The sequence below is a fragment of the Rhinoderma darwinii genome, chromosome 3, assembly GCF_050947455.1.
Source record: "Rhinoderma darwinii isolate aRhiDar2 chromosome 3, aRhiDar2.hap1, whole genome shotgun sequence".
Taxonomy (NCBI): Eukaryota; Metazoa; Chordata; class Amphibia; order Anura; family Rhinodermatidae; genus Rhinoderma; species Rhinoderma darwinii.
In genome coordinates, this window is record NC_134689.1 from 288,632,468 (window position 1) to 288,657,744 (window position 25,277).

Sequence of the window (25,277 nt, forward strand, 5' to 3'; positions counted from 1 at the left end):
GATTGATCTGTCCTTCTCCTCTGCCTTCCATCCTGAAACCAATGGCCAAACGGAGAGGACTAATCAGTCCCTAGAACAATACTTAAGGTGTTTTGTCTCTGACTGTCAATTTGATTGGGTCTCTTTCATTCCCCTCGCCGAATTTTCCCTTAATAACCGGGTCAGTAACTCGTCTGGGGTCTCTCCTTTTTTTTGTAATTTTGGGTTTAATCCACGGTTCTCCTCCGTTTCACCTGGTAGTTCCAACAATCCTGAGGTAGAGGTCGTTCATCGGGAACTGTGCACAGTCTGGGCCCAGGTTCAGAAAAACCTAGAGGTGTCCCAGAGCGTACAAAAAACTCAGGCTGATAAAAAACGTTCTGCTAACCCCCTGTTTATGGTCGGGGATCTGGTGTGGTTGTCGTCTAGGAACTTGCGTCTCAAGGTTCCGTCCAAGAAGTTTGCTCCCCGGTTTATTGGGCCGTATAAGGTCATTGAGGTCCTCAATCCTGTCTCCTTCCGGCTGGAGTTACCCCCGTCTTTTCGGATACACGACGTGTTTCATGCCTCCCTCCTCAAACGCTGCTCCCCGTCCTTGGCTCCCTCGAGGAGACCTCCTGTTCCCATCCTCACCCCGGAGGGGGTGGAATTCGAGGTGGCCAGGATTGTGGACAGCAAGATGGTCCAAGGCTCCCTCCAGTACCTGGTCCATTGGAGAGGATACGGGCCCGAGGAGAGGACTTGGGTACCCGCCCGGGATGTTCACGCTGGGGTATTGGTCAGGAGGTTCCACCTGCGTTTCCCCAGTAAGCCAGGTCCACTTAGAAAGGGTCCGGTGGCCCCTCATAAAAGGGGGGGTACTGTAAAGGATCTGCCAGGCACTGCGGGGTTAACTCCCAGAACTAATCAGTCAGCACCTGAGAATACATCCCTGGGACTGACTCCTGCTTCCACCATTCAGGCTGGCAGGCTTAGGAGTGGGAGAGCCTATCGTAACCTGGCCAGACTCAGCTAGCTCCCGCCCTCGGTCTATTTAAGCCTGCACTTCCTGTCCCTCGGTGCTTGTTATTGCTTTGGTTTCCTTCCTTGTGGTTCCTGGCCCAGCTACAGCTCCTGCTATTTTTGATCCTGCTCCATACCGACCCTGGCTTACCGACTACTCTTCTGCTTTTCGTTTGGTACCTCGCACACTCCTGGCTTGACTCGGCTCGTTCACCACTCTGGTTGCTCACGGTGTTGCCGTGGGCAACGGCCCCTTTTCCTTGCTTGTGTTCCTTGTATGTTTGTCGTGTTTGTCGTGCACTTACTGAGCGCAGGGACCGCCGCCCAGTTGTACCCCGTCGCCTAGGGCGGGTCGTTGCAAGTAGGCAGGGACAGAGTGGCGGGTAGATTAGGGCTCACTTGTCCGTCTCCCTACCCCCTGCCGTTACACATTTTTTACGTTTTTCCATCGTCTCATTCAAAGAGCTATAACTTTTTTATTTTTGCGTCGACATAGCTGTATAAGGTCTTGTTTTTTGCAGAACAAGTTGTAATTTTTAATAGCACCATTTTGGGGTACATAGAATTTATTGATTAACTTTTATTAACTTTTTTTGGGGGGGCAATAGAAAAAAACATGTAATTTCGCCACAATTTTTTTGCGTCCTAAATTTACGCCATTTACCGTGTGGTATAAATAACACAATAACTTTGTTCAGTGGGTTGTTGCGATTGCAACAATACCAAATTTGTATCGTTTTTCGGATGTTTTATTACTTTTAGGGTATGTTCACACGAGGTCATTACGTCCGTAATTGACGGACGTATTTCGGCCGCAAGTCCCGGACCGAACACAGTGCAGGGAGCCGGGCTCCTAGCATCATAGTTATGTACGATGCTAGGAGTCCCTGCCTCGCTGCTGGACAACTGTCTCGTACTGAAAACATGATTACAGTACGGGACAGTTGTCCGGCAGCGAGGCAGGGACTCCTAGCGTCGTACATAACTATGATGCTAGGAGCCCGGCTCCCTGCACTGTGTTCGGTCCGGTACTTGTGGCCGAAATACGTCCGCCAATTACGGACGTAATGACCTCTTGTGAACATACCCTTACACATTAAAAACACTTTTTTTTCAAAATTATTTGTTTTTGTGTCTCCATATTTGAAGAGCAATAACTTTTTTATTTTTTCGCCGATGCAATTGTATGAGGGCTTTTTTTTGCGGGACGACTTGTAGTTTTTATCAGTACCATTTTGGAGTAAATGCGACTTTTTGATCACTATTTATCACATTTTTTTTAAGGCTGGATTCAAAGAAAACAGCAATTAAATTTTTTACGACGTTCACCGTGCGGGTTAAATTATGTAATAAGTTTATAGTTGTAGTCGTTATGGACGTGGCGATACCAAATGTGTGTAATTTTTTTACTGTATTTTGTTTTTTAATAATAAAGCAGTTTGTAAGGGGGAAAGTGTTTTTTTTATTTATTTTTTTACACTTTTTATTAAACTTTTTTTTTACTTTTTTACTAGTCCCACTAGGGGACTTCACTATGCGATCCTCCGATCACATTTATGATCCACTGCAATACTTCTGTACTGCAGTGTATTATGCCTGTCCGTGTAAAACAGACAGGCATTTGCTAGGTCAGAGGCATGACCTAGCAGGCATACACTACAGGCAGACCTGGGGGCCTTCATTAGGCCCCCGGCTGCATCGGAGACACAGACACTCAGCGATCTTATCGCCGGGTGTTGGAGGGAGTGAGTGGAGTGAGTGGTTCCCCCATTTTTATAACCAGCCAGATGCAATATAGCAGCGGCAGTCTAGCATTACCAAGAAGGGAAGGGCCACAGTTTTTGGGCTTTCCCAGCCTAATAATATCAGCCTGCGGCCGCACCACTACCCGGCCATAACTACAGATGGTCGGGTACTGGATCGTACCCGGCTCTTCCCGGCACCCCTGGTGGCGGTGGGTACCGGGGTAATAATGAGGGTTAGTGTTAGCCTTTGCACCGGCTAACACTAAGCCCCTCCTTAGTAATGGACGTTGTCAATCAGCCAGCGGCCATTACTAAGGTGGTAATAATAAAGTTGAGAAAAATACAAAGACATAGAAAAAATATTTTATTGAAATAAAGATCCCACACACAACCCTCATTAACCATTTTTTTGAGAATAAAAAAAACGCCATTATCAAAGTAGTCCTCGAATCCGAAGTAGTCCAACAACCGAACTTGTAAAAAATCAAAACACACAAAAATAATTTGTAACACATAAAAAAGCAAAACAATTATTTTTACCTTTCCTGGTCCAGCACTGGAGCCGCAATGTCAGCGAGCTGAGCCCTGTATCTAATCCTATCTTATGATACTGTCTGCTGAGCCACTGTATCTAATCCGATCATGTGTGATACTGTCTGCTGAGCCACTATATCTAATCCCATCATGTGTGATACTGTCTGCTGGGCCTTATATCTAGTCCTATCATGTGTGATACCGTTTGCTGAGCCACTGTATCTAATCCTATCCATAGCTATAGGGTTGTAATGCTATAGATATGCTGTGTCCTATATACACATATGTATACACGCACACACTTTTTTGGGGGGGGGTATATGTATTGGGTCTATTTTCCCTGACGTTTCAAGACCTTAGCGACGTCCCTGGCTGCTAATTTCTGCATCATTGGGTCACTTAGGAGTCCCAGCAATGCAGCTGAAAGCTTGCGGGCTGTCGGCCATGAGAAGTTTGGGGGACCCAAGTAGAACCTTTGCATTGGGGCCCATGAGCCTTTAGCTACGCCCCTGGGGGTATATTAGGCAGCAAGTGAACAGTGAGTTATTTAAATTTATGTGTTGGGAGCAGGAAAAAGGGGCAAACGTGAGAATCCAAAATGGCAGGTCTTGTGGGGCGTTCCCAATATGCAGTGGTTAGTATCTACCAAAAGCGGTCCAAGGAAGAACAACTGGTGAACCAGCGACAGGGTCATGGGCTCCCAAGGCTTATTGATGTACGCGGGGAGTGAAGGCTAACCCACCTAGTTCTATCCAACAGGAGAGCTATTACAGCACAAATTGCTAAAAAAAAGTTAATGCTGCTCGTGATAGAAAGATGTCCAAACACACAGTGCATTGCAGGCTGCTGCATTTGGGAAAGCGTTGCCGCAGACCAGTTAGACTGCCCATTCTGACTCCTGTCCACCACAAAAAGCACCTACTGTACAATAGGCTCAGAACTGAACCATGGGTTAATAGAAAAGAGTTGGCCCTCAGATGGACACAAGGGCCGACGTCAACAGCGCTGTTTCATCCGAGGGCAATGGAGAGGGTGGGGGCATGTCTCAAACTTACAGACAAAGCTCTCAATATGCAGGTCTGAGACATTTTTTTACTCAAGGTTGCTATGAAGATTTGCTGCTAACGTCTGGGCTCCAGATACACATTCAGAGGTCCATGTCTGAACAGGTCAGAGCTTTTTGGGGGGCATGAGGGGGATCTACACAATATTAGCCAGGTGGTTTTAATGTTCTGACTGAATGGGGTTTATCAACAGCATTGAAGCATGAATTTATGATTTGAAAAATTCCACCTAATTGATCACAATAGAGCATGCGACTCCATTGTGATCGATTTGGTCCATGTCTCTAGAAAACTTTTTTTATGGCACATTTTGCTTTATTAATCACCCTTATTAAGCCTCATGTATAAAAACTATGGCAGTAAAAAAAAATAGTTAACCATAGAACCCAATCAGATTCTAGCATTCATTCTTCCAGTGCAGTTTAGACTAGGTTCAAATTACTTTCGGCAGGACCTTTAAAATGGTATAAATAAATATATGCCCCAGATGTATGGAATTCTATGTCTATACTGTAGCATACATCTGCTATTGACGTTACATCTGCTGTTGACAACAAAAAAAACTTTACCTCGTGGTATACATTTTTTTGGCACAGTTTTAAATTCAGTTGAAGCAACGTTATACCAAGGTATACTGGCCAAGTGTATGCTAAAAGGACACTCTTTAGTCATACGTTTGGCTATGAAAATATATGGGCATGCCGAAAACAATGTGGTTAGTTTTGGCAACTGCTCCTCTTTTTCTGAACTAGATTTTATACGTGAGGGCCACGGAGTCTATTAAGGGATGTGGCCTTTCTAAAGACACATTTCCTTTTTTTCACTGTGTAAGTAGATGTGACAGTTGTTTGTTTCACTCAAAGTTCCTTCTTCTAAAAAAAGATCCAAGTATCAGATTCATCAGGTGTCAGAAAGGGAAACGTGTAGACAATATTATACAAATAAATATTTTTCATGATGTCTATAGATATGCAACCATGACCCGCACTGCAAATTAAACAAGATACTGAGCAGCTTTTATCAGGCATATACAGACAAACATAGAAGAGACTGAAGGACTGTTGAGGACAGAACATAGTGATCACATGATGGAGGTTACCAAGAATTAAAATCTATTAGGCAAATTTTCCAAGTCTGTCTAGTCTGTTTGTACAAGACAATCTGCCTGATCTGTGTTACATAAACATAATGACAGTCAACAGAAAGCTGAGAGCCAAGACAGGCCAAGTAGAATCAAGTTCTTTTTTAAAAGGATTTCCACCAAAAATTTAAAAAATACTAGTAAATCAGAAATTAGAGTGAATATAAACTTTGGCAATTATATTTTTTCTTCTTACAGAGACATTTTTCTGTTTGTTGTGTTTGTTGTGGTGGCCATTTTTGCAAAAGTGACAACAGGAAGCGCAGCCATATAATCAACTGTCATTATATCCACATGTTTGACCAATCGCAAAATTACAGTTTTACCATCAGTGACTAAGAAACAAATTCAAAGGTGACAACTAATATCGCTGAACTTTCTGTTGTCACTTTTTCAAAAATGAAACATAAAAAACTTTGGCTACTTCTCTAACCTGTCATTTTAGCCCATGATACATGACTGTAGCGAAAACATTATCCTATGTGAACCTCTGGACAAATGGAAACAAGAAAGAACAAAGACTGAACTCTCCTATCGACTGTGCATAATTTTATTTTATTTTCCCGAGCTGATGTTTCCGCCTTATTGAATGTTGACTGACTTTGCAAAACCTTTTAACCATAAATTCGGAAAAAAACGGAATAAAACATATATATTGTACATGACTGACTGTAAGGTTTTATAAAAGTGTATGAGATGTCTTTCTAAGACAACCCCTTTCCATATGCCCTGTTATAGACACCATAGAGCCAAGTCCTCAACATGGGACCCTCTTTATGAGCCAAATTATTTTGAATGGTTGCCATGTAATACTACATTTCTCCTAGTGCGGCTAACAGTCGATGGCTGGGGATTTAAGAAACCAGCTACTGATAACAGCTCATTGCCAGGCCAGCTTTATATAAAAAAATGTCTGGAATAATGGGAGTTGTATTTTTGCTGTGGCAACATGATCATCATTACATACTAATGAGAATGTATGTTATTATGTTAAGTATGTTATAATAATTTTTTTAGGTCACTGCTATAAAATACTAAACAGACAATTAGATAGTGGTAAGCTGTAACCTTTAGAAAACCATTTTACCTTGTAACTTGTGTCCTTGTTCCAAAATCAAGAGACCTCATGGACTGCAACACTTCAATACATCCCATGTACTGCAAAACACGAAGGCAGGTTCATTACGTATACAAAGAATTATGCCATGGTGCACACAGGGTTAATACATTTTCGTGTGCTTTGAGTAACTGGAAAATACATTTTTATGTGGCAAAGAATCAAGGCAGTGTTTAACTGTAGCCTTTTGGTTCAGCAAATGTCTCTACTCCCACTCAGCATTTCAAGCACTTCAAAAAGAAATATTTCCCCAGACTCTAGATTAGGATATAGTACAAATGCCCTGTCAATGAAGCCGTTGGCACAGGGGCACACACTACGTGACCGCCTAAGGGACCACACATATGCTGATGAGTCTATGTGCCAGCTCCCTTCTACAATACCCCATGATCATTCAACAGTGTAATAACATGAATACATCTAACAACATATTAGCTCGGCTTTCTAGGATTCCTGTTCATAGCCCGAAAAATGGAGGCAATGGTGTACAGTGGCGGATTAAGAAGACCATGGGCCCTGGGCTGTTACCCAAACTTGGGCCCCCCTTCTCCACCACCACCCTGCCGCGCCGTAACTATTGCTAACACTACCTAAACACTAGTACACAAAGTAGGCACATTATGCACAAAGTACACACAGTACACAAAGTACGCACATTATGCACAAAGTACCACATTATGCACAAAGTACGCACATTATGCACAAAGTACACAAAGTAGGCACATTATGCACAAAGTACGCACAGTACACAAAGTACCACATTATGCACAAAGTACGCACAGTACCACATTATGCACAAAGTACGCACATTATGCACAAAGTACCACATTATGCACAAAGTACGCACATTATGCACAAAGTACCACATTATGCACAAAGTACGCACATTATGCACAAAGTAGGCACATTATGCACAAAGTACGCACAGTACACAAAGTACCACATTATGCACAAAGTACCACATTATGCACAAAGTACGCACATTATGCACAAAGTAGGCACATTATGCACAAAGTACGCACAGTACACAAAGTACCACATTATGCACAAAGTAAGCACATTATGCACAAAGTACGCACATTATGCACAAAGTACGCACATTATGCACAAAGTACACAAAGTAGGCACATTATGCACAAAGTACGCACAGTACATAAAGTACCACATTATGCACAAAGTACGCACATTATGCACAAAGTACCACATTATGCACAAAGTAGGCACATTATGCACAAAGTACGCACATTATGCACAAAGTACGCACATTATGCACAAAGTACACAAAGTAGGCACATTATGCACAAAGTACGCACATTATGCACAAAGTACACAAAGTATGCACATTATGCACAAAGTACGCACAGTACACAAAGTACCACATTATGCACAAAGTACGCACATTATGCACAAAGTACACACATTATGCACAAAGTACACAAAGTAGGCACATTATGCACAAAGTACGCACATTATGCACAAAGTACGCACATTATGCACAAAGTACGCACAGTACACACATTATGCACAAAGTACGCACAGTACACACACTATGCACAAAGTACGCACAGTACAAAGTACGCACATTATGCACAAAGTACGCACAGTACACAAAGTACACACATTATGCACAAAGTACACAAATTAGGCACATTATACACAAAGTATGCATAGTACACAAAGTACACACGAGTATGCACATTATACACAAAGTACACCTTGTAAACACATGAATATGGACATTAAACACACATGAATATGGACATTAAACATACATGAATATGGACATTAAACATACATGAATATGAACATTAAACATACATGAATATGGACATTAAACATACATGAATATGGACATTAAACAGACATGCACTTACCTTTTATGTCTTCACTGCAGCTCTTCTCCTGCTCACAGCACAGAGCCCGCCGACAGTCTCCCCTCCCCCATGTCCCGACAGCTAGCAGCAGAGGATAGATGTTTAGAGCAGGGAAGGGGGGCTGGAGGGGGAGCTTCTAAAGCAGCACAGACCACGGCTGCTAAGTAGAAGCGAAGCTCCCCTCGCCTGACAGGTGCGGTCCTGGCACCGGGGCTCCCTCCAGTGCTAGCGAGGCCACTGGGCATGAGGGGGTTCGGGCGGTCATGGGCCCCCTGGGAGCCTTGGGCCCCCTGGGAGCCTTGGGCCCCGGGCGACCGCCCGAAACGCCCTAATGATAATCCGCCACTGATGGTGTAATCCTATTAACCCCTTAACGATGTGGACTAGTTGGCACGTTCAGGACGCAGCTCCATTTTTCAAGTCTGACATGTGTCACTTTATGTGGTAATAACGTTGGAATGCTTTTACCTATCCAAGCGATTCTGAGATTTTCTCGTGACACATTGGACTTCATGTTACTGGTAAAATTTGGTCGATACATTCAGTATTTAATTGTGAAAAACACCAAAATGAATGAAAAAATGAATTTTTCTCAATTTAAATGTATCTGCTTGTAAAACAGATAGTAATACCACACAAAATAGTTGCTAATTAACATTTCCCATATGTTTACTGTAGATTGCCATCGTTTCTTGAACATCCTTTTATTTTCTAGGACGTTACAAGGCTTAGAACTTTAGCAGAAATTTCTCACATTTTCAAGAAAATTTCAAAAGGCTATTTTTTTAGGGACGTTGTGTTTAGGCGTTTCACAAGAATTAAAGCAAAGTAGGGATGAAATTTACAAATTTCATTTTTTTTGCAGAAATTCATTTTTAATCATTTTTTTCTGTAACATAGAAGGTTTTACCCAAGAAATGCAACTCAAAATGTATTGCCCAGATTCTGCAGTTTTTAGAAATATCGCACATGTGGCCCTAGTGTGGTAATGTACTGAAGCACAGGCCTCAGAATCAAATAGAGCAGCTAGAGGATTTTGGGGCCTTCTTTTTATTGGACTATATTTTAGGCACCATGTCAGGTTTGAAGAGGTTTTGTGGGGTCAAAACAGTAGAAACCCCCCAAAAAAGACACAATTTAGCAAACTACACCCCTCAAGGAATTTATCAAGGGGTATAGTGAGCATTTCGACCCCACAGGTTTTTTTGCTGAATTTAGTGGAATGAAGCCGTGAAAATGAAAATACACATTTTATCCAACAAAACGTAGAAATTTAAAATTTTTACAAGGCATAAAGGAGAAAAAACATCCCAACATTTGAAAAAATACCCCAACATCTCTCCCAATTACGTAAATACACCATATGTGGTCATAAACTGCTGTTTTGACCCATGGCAGGGCTCAGAAGGGAAGGAGCACCATTTGACTTTTTGAGCTCAAGTCTGGCTGCAATGGATTTCGGGTGCCATGTCGCATTTGCAAAGCCCCTGAGGGACCAAATCAGTGGAAATCCCGAAATGTGACAACGTTTGGGAACCTATACCACTCAAGGAATTTATCGAGGGGTATAGTAAAAGCACCCCAACATTTGTAAAGTAAAGTTTTTGCACCAACGGCAGTGCTTAGAAGGGAAAGAGCGCTATTTGGCTTTTTGAGCTCAAATTTTGCTGGAATGGTTTGCGGCTCCATGTCACATTTGCAAAGCTGATGCGGGACCAAATCAGTGGAAACCCCCCAAAAGTGTCCCCATTTGGGAAACTACACCCCTGAAGGAATTTATCGACGGGTATAGTGAGCATTTTGACCCCACAGGTTTTTTGCTGGATTTAGTGGAATTAGGCTATGAAATTGAAAACCTACATTTTTTTCAGATAAAACGTGGACATTTTAAATTTTTACAAGGAATAAAGAAGAAAAAGCAACATTTGAAGATCAATTTCTCCCGATTACGGCAATACCCCATATGTGGTAATAAACTGCTGTTTGGACACACGGCAGGGCTCAAAATGGAAGGATCACCATTTGGAGCTCAGATTTAGCTGGAATGGTTTTCGGTGCCATGTCAAATTTGCACAAGTGCCTGTGGGGCCAAAACAGTGGGAGCCCCCCAAAAGTGACCCCATTTGGGAAACTACACTCCTTAAGGAATCTATCTAGGTATATAGTAAGCATTTAGACCCCACTGGTATTTTCCAGAATTTATTGAAATTAGGCTGTAAAAATTAATATCAACATTTTTTCCAATAAAAAGTTGCATTTTTTCATTTTTACAAGGGATAAAGGAGAAAAAGCACCCCAACATTTGTAAAGCAATTTCTCCAGTACAGAAATACCCCACATGTGGTAATAAACTGCTGTTTGGACACAAGGCAGGGCTCAAAATGGCAGGAGCACTATTTGGCATGCAGATTTTGCTGGATTGGTTTTTGGGCGCTATGTCGCATTTGGAAAACCCAGTGGAAGCCCCCAAGAAGTGACCCCATTTTGGAAGCTACACCCCTCAAGGCATTTATCATTTGCCTGGACATATGACAGGGCTCAGAAGTGAAGAGCAACATGCGCATTTGAGGTCTATTTTGGTGATTTTCACAGCATTGGCCCACAATTGCAGGGCCCTGAGGTCAAATAGTAAAATAAAGCCCCCAAGTAGTGACCCCTATTTTGGAAACAACACCGCTTAAGGCATTTTAAGGGGTGTAGTGAGCATTTTGCCCCCACAGGTGTTTTTTCATTAGTAATTAATGCGCAGCAGAGGGTGCAAAGGTAAAATTGCTATTTTCCGCTGATATGCCATTTTAGTGCACAATATGTTGTGCCCAGTTTCTACCACCGAAGACACCCATGTCGTAAACTGTTAAGCTGGTTCTCCCGGGAATGGCGATGCCATATATGTGGACGTAAACTGGTATTTGGGCACACTGTAGACTTTTGGAGCGCAGATTTAGCTTGGCAGTTGTTCTGTTTAGGGTTTTGGTGGTATTTCAGTTTATAATGTGGGGGCATATGTAATCTGTGCGGAATACATCAGGGTATAATAATGCGGTAAATAAATATTTCAGAGATATGTGGCCAGTGTCGCACTGATAAATAGTGCCCGATCTTATCCGCTTTTGAACACTGCAATATTCTGAGAGCCAGAACTTTTTTATTTTTCAGTCAAAAAAGCTGTGCAAGGGCTTATTTATTGCATGCCACTTTTTTCTCACTTTTTATTCTATGTTTTGGGAGGGGTGGTGATAAAAATATAGCGATTGTGGCATTGTTTTTTTGGGTTTTTTTTTGCGGTGTTCACTGTGTGGGAAAAATAACCTTACAGTTTTATAGATTGGGTCGTTACGGATGCGGCGATTCCAAATATGTGTACTTTTAACGGTTTTATTTTTTTCCTATAATAAAAGAAAGGAAAAAGGCAGTGTTTGATTTTATTAACTTGAAAGTTTTATTTTTACACTTTTATTCAACATTTTATTAACTTTGTTTTTTTGTCCCATTAGGTGACTTGAGGGCCTGCACTTCTGATCTTTACTCTAATACATTGCACTACCCACGTAGAGCAATGCATTGGAGTTGTCAGTCATTCACTGACAGCAAGGCTATTACGTCCCGTTTCTGGGCGGGACCTAATAGGCTATCGTACGTGGCAGACCAGGAGGCCATTTTTAGGCCTCCGGTTGCCATAGCAACCATCGGCATCCTCACGATCACATTGTGTCGATGCTGATCGCTACAAACCATGAAGATGCCGCGATCGCTTTTGATTGTTGCATATAAGGGGTTAGTGGAAGGGATCGGAGCTAGCTCTGTTCCCTTCCGTTATAGCACGGGGTCAGCTGTAACATACCGCTGACACTGACGGCATCCGCTTGGCCTGCGCCATCTTGTTACTGCAGCCGGACGCCTTTTAGGCCCCACCTCTGGGCGAGACCTAGCAGACTTCCGTACTTGGCAGACAGGAGGCCATTGTTAGGCTTCACGTCTGCCGGAGCAGTCACCGGAAACCAGTGATTTCATTGCGGGGTTCCGATCTGCTTGTAAACAGCGTAGATGCATCGCTCGCTTTTGAGCGCTGCATCTAAGGGGTTAATCGGCCAGATCGGAGCCTAGCTCCGGTCCTGGCCTTGAAGCAGTGATAGCGTTAAGCTATCACTGCTTTAAAACTGTGTCTGCACACGTGTCTGCAGACACAGTACCCTGTTAACGCTATGACGTAATAGTCCGTCAGTTTGCGCTAACAGGACAACGCCTGTGCCGTACTATTACGTCACATAGCGTTAAGGGGTTAAAGGGCTGAGATTGTCTGACCTAAAGGCATAATTATTTTATTATTTATGCAGAAAGTGTTATGAAAATAAAATAATCTGCATAGTTTCCCTATGATATACATCTAATCTCACTGGAAAGCATTGAATCCATCAGTTTCCTGTCAAGTGATGGGTAGTGCACTAACTAATTATCATTGTCATCTAGGCACTAACATTTCCAAGAACTTTTCATTTTTTATCCCTTTGAAATAAAAAATTTAATTTGTTATGGTTTTTATTCATTTTAAATGCAGGAAATTACATTATATGTTGTTATCCAAAACAGTCCTGATTAAAGCTGTGGTAAAGCCTAGAGAGGGAAATCCACAGAGAATCTGATCAAATTCTTCGAAGACATCAACTTTCTCTTATCATGTTTTATGACAGTCTATAAGACTAACTATATGAGAGAGAAATTGCAGTCTGTAGTATGTAAAGCTCTTGAAGCCAGTATCAAACTAACCTTTAGAGTGCATTGCAAAATTCATATTTATACAAAAAATATAGCACTTTCTGTGTGTTTTCTTCTGCTTTTCAAAATTCCTTTTTTATTATATACCATTATTTACTATCCTCTATGTAAAATGAATGGTCAATGTAAAGATAAGTTATTCATATGTATTTAGCCTTTTTAGATTTATGTGATCTTGTTTAGTGGAGAGGTTGAATGATTATCCATTTCGTTTTACTTTTTGTCTGGTAATTCCCATATTCTTGGTTATTGCTATAGTAGGGTCACATTATTGTCTGCGAATCTTGTGTATGAATTTATTTTTTTTTTAGAAGTTATTAAATTGTTTGTCAGATGTATTGCTAGTTCTTAAAAAAGTTTTTACATTTTTTTATCTTGATCCTCATGGGTGTACACACTTTTCTCATGTGTCGCTTGTTTCATGTAATTAAAGTTTGTACTGCACCTCAACATACACTATATAGATAAAAGTATTGGGACACACCTCTTATTCATTGAATCCAGGTGTTTGATTCAGTCCCATTGCCACAGATGTATGAAATCCAGCACCTAGCCATGCCATCGCCTTTAAAAACATATCTAAAAGAATGGGTCGTTCTAAAGGGATCACGTAATTCCAGCGTGATCCTGTTATAGGACTCCACCGTTGTAACAAGTCAGGTTGTGAAATTTCTTTCCTCCTAGATATTCCACGACAAACTGTGAGTGGTATTATTGTAAAGTGGAAGCGTTTAGGAACCACAGCAACTCAGCTGTGAAGTGGCAGACCACATAAAGTTACTGAGAATCGTCGCAGAGTGCTGAGGCACCCTAGTGCACAAAAGTTACCAATGTGCAGACTCAATAACTGCAGAGTTCCAAACCTCCTCTGGCATAAACATCAGCACAAAAATTGTGGCCAACAGTTTCATGGCATGGTTTTCCATTGCAATCAGCGACATGCAAGCATTACATCACCAAGCACAATGTCAAGCAGCGGATGGAGTGGTGTAAAGCGCGCCGCCTCTGGAGTCTGGAGCAGTGGAAAGGTGTTATGTGTAGTGACGGATTATCCTTCTCTATCTTGCAGTCTGATGGACCTGTCTGGGTTTGGCGAATGCCAGGAGAACGTTACCTGCCTGACTGCATTGTGCCATCTGTAAAGTTTGGTGGAGAAAAGATAATGCTATGAGGTTGTTTTTCAGAGGTTGGCCTAGGCCCCTTAATCTTTTTGCTTCAGCATACCAAGACATTTTGGACAATTGTATGCTCCCAACTTTGTGGGAACAGTTTGGGGAAGGTCCGTTTCAGCATAACTGTGCTCCAGTGCACAAAGCATGGTCCATAAATGGCTGGGTGGGTTTGGTGTGGAAGAACTTGACTGGCCCGCACAGAGCAATGACCTCAACCCCATTGAACACCTTTGGGATGAACAAAAACGGAGATTATGAGCCAGGCCCTCTCATCTAACATTAGTGTCTGACCTCACAAATGATCTTCTGAATGAATGGGCAAAAATTCCCACAGATGTACTCCAAAATCTTGTAGAAAGACTTTCCAGAAAAGTGGAAGTTGTTTTAGCTACAAAGGGGGGGAACAACTTCATATTAATACCTATACATTTAGAATAGGATGTCATTAAAGCTTCTGTAGGTGTAATGTGTAAATGTCTTAATACTTTTCTCCATATAGTGCATATTTTACTCTAACGGTGCCCGCCATTCTCCGATGGTCCAATATTTATTTTGTAGCAACCCTGCATTCATCAAAATAGAAGGGTTTATGTAGTCAGTGATTTGTGGATGAATATAAGAGGCAATGCTCATTCTGAGAGGTAGGTCAGACACACAAAATATTTATATATATATATATATATATTGTAACCTGGTACTTATGAGAATACGCCTTATGGCTTATGGGTATACAACCCTATTATTTTCTTATGCAGCCTTTCCTGGGATTTGTAGTTGCACAGATGTCCTGCACTGCTCCACCAGGGAATGTGTAGGTCTAGCGCAGATCTTCATTATGTATTCTCACTATGTTACGTGCAGGGATGCTCTTAGCCAGCACCTCTCCCCTGTCATTGATAAAATGAAATATTCAGTGGAGTAGGTGAGTCATGCGCTGAGATCATATGATGATGAGTAAGTGTTCGCTTGCCTCTGTGGCCTGTGCGTGGGAAGCTACTCTAAACTAAGATGAGAAAATCAATATCAGAATTACTCAGAGGAGAATACAGGCCGATGTTATCTTTTATTTACAGATGAAGCGTTGTGCCTGGAATTGAAATAAAGATCCTTTTAATTCTCCAGTAATTGAAAGACTTTGAGACCAATATACAAAATGTTTAATAAAATGCTAATTCTGGACTTTGCTTCATAGAAACCCCCCCCCCCCCCCTCCATCTCATGGGGTTTCTCTGTAAGGAATGGACTGATAAATATTCACAAAAACAATTTGACCTTTTAGCAACACTCAAAAATATAGCAAATTATTTGCCTTTCAGGCATTTATATTATATGTGCAGTTTGCATCGCTGTTTGTATATGTTTTGTTCACTTTTGTCTCATAAAAATATTGTAAAAGAAAAAATAATAAGCAATAAAAGGAGACTCAATGTAAGGGGTAATGGACACAAGAGTATTACGGCTCTTTAAAATATCCAACTTGTACAGAGCAGTAATATATGGAGCCCTACTGTTCCTCTGTATGCCTCCAATTTCATATAGAAGTTTTTTATAAAAATAAATGTTACCATGCTCTGCATCGTATTCCGTATTACAAGGGTCTAACTGGTTAACAACATATGACATGTATGCTGGTCATGAGCGTCAGGATGTTACCTCATTATGACGAGCCAGTATGGCTGTGTGATCAGGAGCGGGGCAACGACTGTAGGGCTGGATTCACACGAGCATGTTCGGTCCGTAATGGACGGAACGTATTTTGGCAGCAAGTCCCGGACTGAACACACTGCAGGGAGCCGGGCTCCTAGCATCATAGTTATGTACGAAGCTAGGAGTCCCTGCCTCTCCGTGGAACTACTGTCCCGTACTGAAAACTTGATTACAGTACGGGACAGTTGTCCTGCAGTGAGGCAGGGACTCCTAGCGTCGTACATAACTATGATGCTAGGAGCCCGGCTCCCTGCACTGTGTTTGGTCCGGGACTTGCGGCCGAAATACATTCCCTCCTTTACGGACTGAACATGCTCGTGTGAATCCAGCCTTATACACAACCGCGGGCCCGCTCTCTCCACTGTTGCCATCTTGGATACCGGGATCAAAGCTTATCGCAGCATTCACAAAGAAAGAGTGAGGGGAGACCCCCTTTTGTTCGCGTCACGTATCTTCTATGGGCAGACAGCCCAGGGACCATTGAAGGACCCCAAGGCTGTCTGACCATATTTCCTGTTAGGGTATGTCCTAACAACGGCCTGTGGACTATCAGTACACAGGCTAATGCACTGGCATATAGATAGATGCCAGTACATTAAAGTTAAAAAAATATAAATTAGAAATTGCGTTATTGGATTGAAAAAAAGTTCAAATAACTTAAAGGAAACACACAAATGCACATTTTTTACAATAAATAAACTTTATTAAATATAAGTCCCAAAAAATAAAATAATACACATATATTTAGTATCGTAATGACCATAACAACATGCACAGCACAACAAATTTATGTTGTCATTTATGATGATCACTGTATGCTGTAAAAAAGAAATAAAATCTACAGCAGAACTGCTTTTTTTCAGCATTTTTGACAAAATAAAAATTAATACAAATTAAATGATAATGTAAATGTAATCAAAAATGACACCTACATAAAGTACAACTCATCCTGTAAAAAACGAAGTCTCATACAGCTACGTTGAACACAAAATAACAAAGTTATTAGTGCCAGGAGGCAAAGAGGAAAAACTCAAGAAATTGTTCCCGTTTCTTATAGAGTTAAGGTTTACTCCATAATACGTTGCCGAACAGAGGCACCATATGGTGGCACAAGGAGTGCCTTCAGTTTCGTTGTACAGAGCCACAGGCGCTCCCTGTGCCTTCATATTGGCTCTGCGCACACAGCTCTGCCCTGAGCATGTCGCCTAACCTCAATCTCTCATCCAGCATCTGAAACTGCAGGTGCCCTATATACTATATGGTGTTTTATCTCAAACAGGCCCTTATATTATGAGAAGTGAAACTTTTGAGTGCAAGTATTCTGTGTATAGAAGCTAATATATGTGTTTTAATGGATTGCAGAGACAGATGAATAGTGACATAGAGACATTTCAGAAGTTAGCATCAATGGAGATCCGTGAGTTTGGATTTGAGGGCATTTTAAAGCACCATGAACTTCCCTATCAGTCTATTTACAAGCTATAGTCTGTTTTAACATAGTCTTAGTCAGTGTACCAGCGTTTAACTCACTCCAGAACGCAGAGAAACTGCAAGGAATTAAAATTTCACTTTTTGCAATTGCTATGATAATAATAATAATATATTGGGGAATTGCTCTGGATGCATTTTTATAAAAATGTGAGAACCATTATTAACGTACTACTACTTTATTCTGTTTTGTTGCCCTGACCAAAAATACAGTTCTCTGGTTACAGGTTTTCCCCACTATCATCTTATATATTTAAAATAAATCATCATGGGATTTTATGAAATCCAATTCACACAGCAGGATTAAATAAAAAAATTTTAATTTAGAATATTAATAGAATTAATATATGGACAGTGACATCGGCAGCAGTACTGGAGTCCCTGGGCAAAACATCAGCTGATTCTCTGCTCGGGAACTCCAGCGATAGGAAACCCCTGAAGTCACTGACCATATATGGACAGTGACATCGGCAGCAGTACTAGAGTCCCCGAGCAGAGCATTAGCTGACCTGACGGATTCTGGTTTCAGCGCAAGATATATAGAAGCTGTATCTCAAAAAGTATATATATTTTTTTTCTAAACCAAATGACAAAGTTGCAGTAAACACCATAATACATTGTTTTAGTAAAGAAAAAAAAAAAGTCTTCAACGGTTTCCATAGCCTTTAAGAATGTTTGGAAAGTGTTCACTTAACCTTTCAAATAGGGAGCGTTTTGTTCAGCCAACATACTTTTTAGCACATGGACATAAATCACCCCCTGTAGCACATTAGACAGTCTTACATCGTATAAATACTTTAACCATTACTAATATTACATTCATGCATGCTGCTCCGATAAGTATTTTTAAAAAGACACCATTTTTCTGCATGATGTAAAACCATTTTATTTTTCCAAAAGTTACCCCTATTTCCATTGTTTATTTTGGATATAGATTTGGTGGTTGGAGGTATTAGCGATCCCAGCAAAGAAGCCTTACCAAAGACTTTTTTTTTTCCCCAATAGTAAATCGCCTATGATTTTGTCTTGTAATATGGCCCAATGTTTGCTCACAATATCCTTAAATGGACACTAACTTTTTAAGCAACTTATGCCAATCTAAAAGTAAAAGCTATTTCTAGCCAATTTGTCGTCAGGCAAATTCCGACTCTCGTAACAGAGATGCTGAGACGAAATACAAGATGTAAGGGTGTGTCTATCAGCTAAAGCGCGCTCCTGTCAATTCAGAACCAGCCAGCCTCTGCTAACAGGTCAATCGTCAATCATGTTTTACTGTGCATCTATATATTTCACATGAATTAATATATTTTTTTAGTCCCACTACGAAACTTCACAATGCGATTGTTTTTCTATAATAGGGAAAGAGAAAAATGATCCAGCGCCAGTGGTAGCATTTAAAAGGGAGGAACAGTTCCCATGTTTATTGGAGAAATATTTTAAAATCTATAGAGCGAGACGCAGTCTCAAGGCAAGAGTAAGCAGGGAATATACCCGAGCCTACGCGTTTCGAACGCACACTGCGTTCTTAGTCATGGCAGAGGACAGTGGGGACGGTGTTCTTTGGGTCATAGGCAGCATTTCTCTTCCTACAAACACGGCGAGTTGAGTTAATGCCAAAGAGCTGAATTTTAGTCTCATCTGACCACAGCACCTTCTCCCAATCACTCTCAGAATCATCCAGATGTTCATTTGCAAACTTCAGACGGGCCTGTACATGTGCCTTCTTGAGCAGGGGGACCTTGCGGGCACTGCAGGATTTTAATCCATTACGGCGTAATGTGTTACCAATGGTTTTCTTGGTGACTGTGGTCCCAGCTACCTTGAGATCATTAACAAGTTCCCCCCGTGTAGTTTTCGGCTGAGCTCTCACCTTCCTCAGGATCAAGGATACCTCACGAGGTGAGATTTTGCATGGAGCCCCAGATCGATGTCGATTGACAGTCATTTTGAATGTCTTCTATTTTCTTACTATTGCACCAACAGTTGTCTCCTTCTCACCCAGCGTCTTACTTATGGTTTTGTAGCCCATTCCAGCCTTGTGCAGGTCTATGATCTTGTCCCTGACATCCTTAGAAAGCTCTTTGGTCTTGCCCATGTTGTAGAGGTTAGAGTCAGACTGATTAATTGAGTCTGTGGACAGGAGTCTTTTATACAGGTGACCATGTAAGACAGCTGTCTTTAATGCAGGCACCAAGTTGATTTGGAGCGTGTAACTGGTCTGGAGGAGGCTGAACTCTTAATGGTTGGTAGGGGATCAAATACTTATTTCTCTGTGCACAATGCAAATAAATAAATATCATTTTGACTGTGATTTTCCTTTTTTTTTAAATATAATCTATCTCTCACTGGTAAAATTAACCTTGCCTAAAAATTCTAGACTGTTCATGTCTTTGACAGTGGGCAAACTTACAAAATCAGCAAGGGATCAAATACTTATTTCCTTCACTGTGTATATATATATATATATATATATATATAGATATATATAGATGCCCCTCTCTTTTCTGTCTCTCTTTTCTCCCTCTCTCTTTCCTCTCTCCCGCTTCTCAGTCTCTCTCTTCTCAGTCTCTCTCTTCTCTCTCTCTTTTCTCTCTCTCTCTTTTCTCTCTCTGTATGTATATGTATATGTATATATATATATATATATATATATATATATATATATATATATGTGTGTATATATATATATATATATATATATATATATATAGATAGATATATTTACGCCGTTCACCGTGTGGTATAAATAACACAATAACTTTATTCAGCGGGTTGTTATGATTAAAACAATACCAAATTTATATAGTTTTTTTTATGTTTTACTATTTTTACACAGTAAAAACACTTTTTTTTCCAAATTATTTGTTTTTGTGTCCCCATATTTAAAGAGCCATAACTTTTTTATTTTTCTGTTGATGCAACTTTATTTGGGCTTTTTTTTAATGAGGGACGACTTGTAGTTTTTATTGGTACCATTTTGAAGTAAATGCGACTTTTTTATCACTTTTTCAAATTTATTTACTGCAAGATTCACAGAAAACAGCAATTCTTGCATTGATTTTTATTTTATTTTTTACGACGTTCGCCAAGTGGCTTAAATAATGTATTAACATTATAGCTGTGGTCCTTATGGAAGCGGCGATGCCAAATATGTGTAACTTTTTTTTAAATAATAAAGCATTTTGTAAGGGGAAAAAGTGGGTTTTTAATCTTTTTCAATTTGGATTTTTATTTATTTATTATTAGCTTTATTAAACTTTTTTATTAGTCCCACTAGGGGACTTCACTATGTGATCATCCGATCGCTTTTATAATACACTGCAATACTTCTGTTTTGCAGTGTATTACTTGCCTGTCCGTTCAAAACGGACAGGCATATGCTAAGCCATGACTCTGGCATGGTCTAGCAGGCATTAACTAGAGGCAGACCTGGGGGCCTTTATTGTGCCCCTGGCTGCTATAGAAGACACAGGCACCCTGCAATCTTATCGCAGGGTGCAGGTGGGGTGAAAGAGGGAGCCCGCTCCCTCCAAAACCACTCAGATGCGGCGCTCCATATTGAGCGCCGCATCTGAGGGGTTAAGCGAACGAGATCTAAACTTATTTCAATTTCGCCTGTCCAAGCAGGTCTGCTCCCAGGCCTCAGCTACCCTTGGTACCTCAGAGCAGGGACATTTAACGGTTCCCTGCTCTGTTTATTTATTCTAATGCAACGTCGTAAAAAGGCTACTGCATCGGAATAAAGCCCGTTAGTGGCCACCGTAAAAACACTAATGGGCGGTCACTAACGGGTTAAAGCCAAAGTAATCCGTCTAGTGTGAACAGACCCTTGTTACTGCCTTTTATTCTACAATTGCATTATACACATGAACTTCCTTGTTTAGAGCACAGATATTTTAGCTCTGACAATTATACTGGTTTGTATAAGCCATGTGCATTAGGTTACTATGAACACAACAACAATATATTTTTCCTTTTAATTTCATAATGTAATGGACAAGTACACTGCTGCAAAAGACTGAGTCTAGGAAAGAAATATATCTGAGTCACTGATGAGATTGAACCAATGCATGAGTCACTCATGTTAATTCAACTTCCGACAAGGTCGGTCTGTTTTTTATTTAATGGTAAAGATAAGTGCCAGGAAGATCTGGTATCCATACCGTGTCTCAGTGACTCATACTTGCTCCACACTATAATATGCAGCAGTTCGAGCTGTGTTAAATCCGTTGTCTAATTCGATGTTCAGTTGGTCTGAATAATACAATCTAGAAATAACAGCAAAATAAAGTTATTGCAAAACCTACAGCAGGTTCCGATTAGTAGGTGCATTCTAATAATTTTCAATCTAGTTGGTTTATAATAAATATGAACAGAAGTCATTATTTAATCCTACCTAAAATTTCCCAAACATAGCCAAATGTAAGGCTCAAGCAAGAACATTCATTTCTAATTTTCATTTACAGCCATACTAGGAGTAGATATTTATTTTCCTCTGGACAGATGACTGGTAAGAGCTATGTCTATGAGCTAACAGTATATGTCTGCATATCCAATAGTGATAATCTCAGTTTTCCGGTGAACTTTTGGGTATGGTAGTCTTTTTATCTGAGTTATTGGGCTGTTAAACTATTGAAACGTGTATGGTCAGTTCCCCAATGCAAACAATGCAATGGTTCTGCTAGCTTTACAAATACACGACCTTTATAAAGGAACTTTACTCTAAACCTTATTCTAAAATCTTTTGGCAGATTCATGTTAAACCAAGGTGTGATACATTTAATGGCCCTATAACTAATCCAGGACAATAAAACCTGCACATGACAGTACAGAGAAATCATAGATCAGAAATACAGATGTGTGTATGTGTGTGTGTGTGTATATATATATATATATATATATTTGTGTGTGTGCGTGCGTGTGTGTGTGTGTGTGTATATATATGTGTGTGTATGTGTGTGTATATATATATATATATATATATATGTATGTGTGTATATATATATATATATGTGTGTGTTTGTGCGTGTATGAGTGTACGTGGATGTGTGTGTGTGGATGTATATATATATATATATATATGTGTGTGTGTGTGTGTATATATATATATATATATGTGTGTGTTTGTGCGTGTATGAGTGTATGTGTGTACTAGTATGTGTGGGTGTGTGTATATATATGTGCATGTGTGTGTGTGTATGTATGTATATGTGTGTGTGTGGATGTATATATATATATATATATATATGTATGTGTGTGTGTGTGTATACATACATATATATATATATATATGTGTGTGTGTGTGTGTGTGTGTGCGTGTATGTGTGTACTAGTATGTGTGGGTGTGTGTATATATATATATATATATATGTGCATGTGCGTGTGTGTGTATGTATGTATATGTGTGTGTGTGTGTGTGTGTCTACCCCTTGTCCTGCCTGAATGGGATGTTCAGCCTTTCGATGGAGTTACCCCCATTTGGCCTAGTGTGTATGTGGGTGTTTGAGAGGAGCACCGCTGAGGAAAGGGACTGATGTGAGTGAAAACAAATTGTGTACAGCAATACGGAAAATGCTGGTCCTATATAAGCAAAAGGAATAAACAATTCTCTACCTAGGAACTGAACACTAATGGCATATCCCTAGGATATGCCTAAATATGTAACTGGTGTGACTTATATTGCTGGGTACCCCCAATCATGTGAACAAAAAGGATTTGGCGCTCAGTGGAGGGCCATGGCCCCTTCCTAGTCCTACCAAACTGCCAGTCTCGTCCATGGACCATGCTATTCAGCTTCAGCTCAGCCCCATTGATCTGACAATTTGCTTTTGCTTTTTGGCTTCCCAACCCGCAACACTGTCGGCCAATAACGCTTTCACACGTAAAATGCAGCCATCTTTGTCAGTGATTCACCACTAAAAGGATGCTTGTAATGCAATTCTTCTGACATTGAAGCTATTTCATCTTACATCTGATGTGACAATATTGTATAATGCTGATAGACCCTGTATCTACTGTATGTCCTTGGCCGTATACTGTCTATTAGTATTCTTGAACATATCTGTTTGTGTGCAAATATTTTTAGCCTTTGCAACCTTTCAGCCATTTATTCTGAGCGTAGTCCTGTAATCCTTTTAATGGTTTGGGTAAATCTCTTATGTATATGAAAAATATATCTATCAAAAGATGTAATGTAGATCAGTAATCACCTGCATGGAGTTATAACACACATCCATTCACTGAAGCAAACACGCAATGACCATTCAAGTTGAGGAATCCACAGAAGAATAAGTTGTATAATTTGAAAGGGTGTTCCAGTAATACAGATGTGTACTTATCTCTACACCTGACATATCCCGAGATGTATGGCGCATGACCTGCCTAGGTAGAGTCGTGTGTTAACCTTAAACCATACTATCCCCCACCCCCATTTAGTAACGACACATGACACCGAGGTTGGATGTGAAATGGCCACAGCAGCCGTTTATTAATTTCACAGTTTTATAAAAACAATTTAAATCCGAAACATTCGGATAACTAGTTAGGAATCCACCAGAGAATTCCTCCTAATAATTCACATGACCCAACATGGGTCAGAATCATAAATAACAATTAAACGTTAACATTAACCCGAGCAGAGGAAGTCCTTGAAGCCCCTTCAGATGTTCCTTTCAAGAACACACCGAATTAGCCATCTGCAAACCACTAATTACCTCCAGCCGTAAACCAGCTCGGAAGCACCGTTCACCTCTGCAGATGGCTCCAACCACTAGAAGTCCACTTCAAGGGGATAACACCCGTTGAAGCCCTCAAGTGATATACCGACCACTAGAAGTCCACTTCAAAGGGATAACACCCGATGAAGCCTTCAAGTGACATACCTTCTACCAGAAGACCACTTCAAAGGGATAACACCCGATGAAGTCTTCAACCATGTACCTTTTTTGGGGGACGCATACCCCCGATGCGACCCCCCCACCATTTTGTACTGACTGGCCTCAAGGACTCCCCCCGCCAGCTGCCATGACAACAGAACCTACTCCGGAAAAAAGAAAAACATGTTAAATAAACACACAAAATAAAACACAACGCTCATATACGGACGTACAGAAGACCTAAGGAGTAACAAAACAAGGGTGGGAGGGTGGGAGCTTTGCTTCTTGTGTATTACTCCTCCCGCTGCTTCCGGCTCAATGCCGAGAAACAGCGGGAAGCGCAGTAACGGCCCCCCCGTCCCCCCTAGCTCCTCCCCGTCCCTCCTTCAGCTCCTTCACCTTTCCCTCACCTCTTAACATTAACCCTTTCCCTACCAGGACGGTCATGTCGGCTTCCCTCAAGCCTGCAGCTGCGTCCAGCCTCTTCTTGACCTGCCTAGGTAGAGTCGTGTGTTAACCTTAAACCATACTATCCCCCACCCCCATTTAGTAACGACACATGACACCGAGGTTGGATGTGAAATGGCCACAGCAGCCGTTTATTAATTTCACAGTTTTATAAAAACAATTTAAATCCGAAACATTCGGATAACTAGTTAGGAATCCACCAGAGAATTCCTCCTAATAATTCACATGACCCAACATGGGTCAGAATCATAAATAACAATTAAACGTTAACATTAACCCGAGCAGAGGAAGTCCTTGAAGCCCCTTCAGATGTTCCTTTCAAGAACACACCGAATTAG

At 40.8% G+C, this 25,277-nt stretch overlaps 1 protein-coding gene across 2 annotated transcripts in view; it reads right to left on the bottom strand.

The window, feature by feature from the left end:
- The window catches only part of SHC4 (SHC adaptor protein 4), an 82,768-nt gene that overhangs the window by 45,707 nt on the left and 11,784 nt on the right, over positions 1-25,277 (bottom strand). For both annotated transcript variants that reach the window (XM_075858029.1, XM_075858028.1), the window contains exon 2: positions 6,553-6,623. In XM_075858029.1, the coding sequence (XP_075714144.1) occupies positions 6,553-6,623 (71 nt within the window). The remainder of the gene's footprint in view (positions 1-6,552; positions 6,624-25,277) is intronic.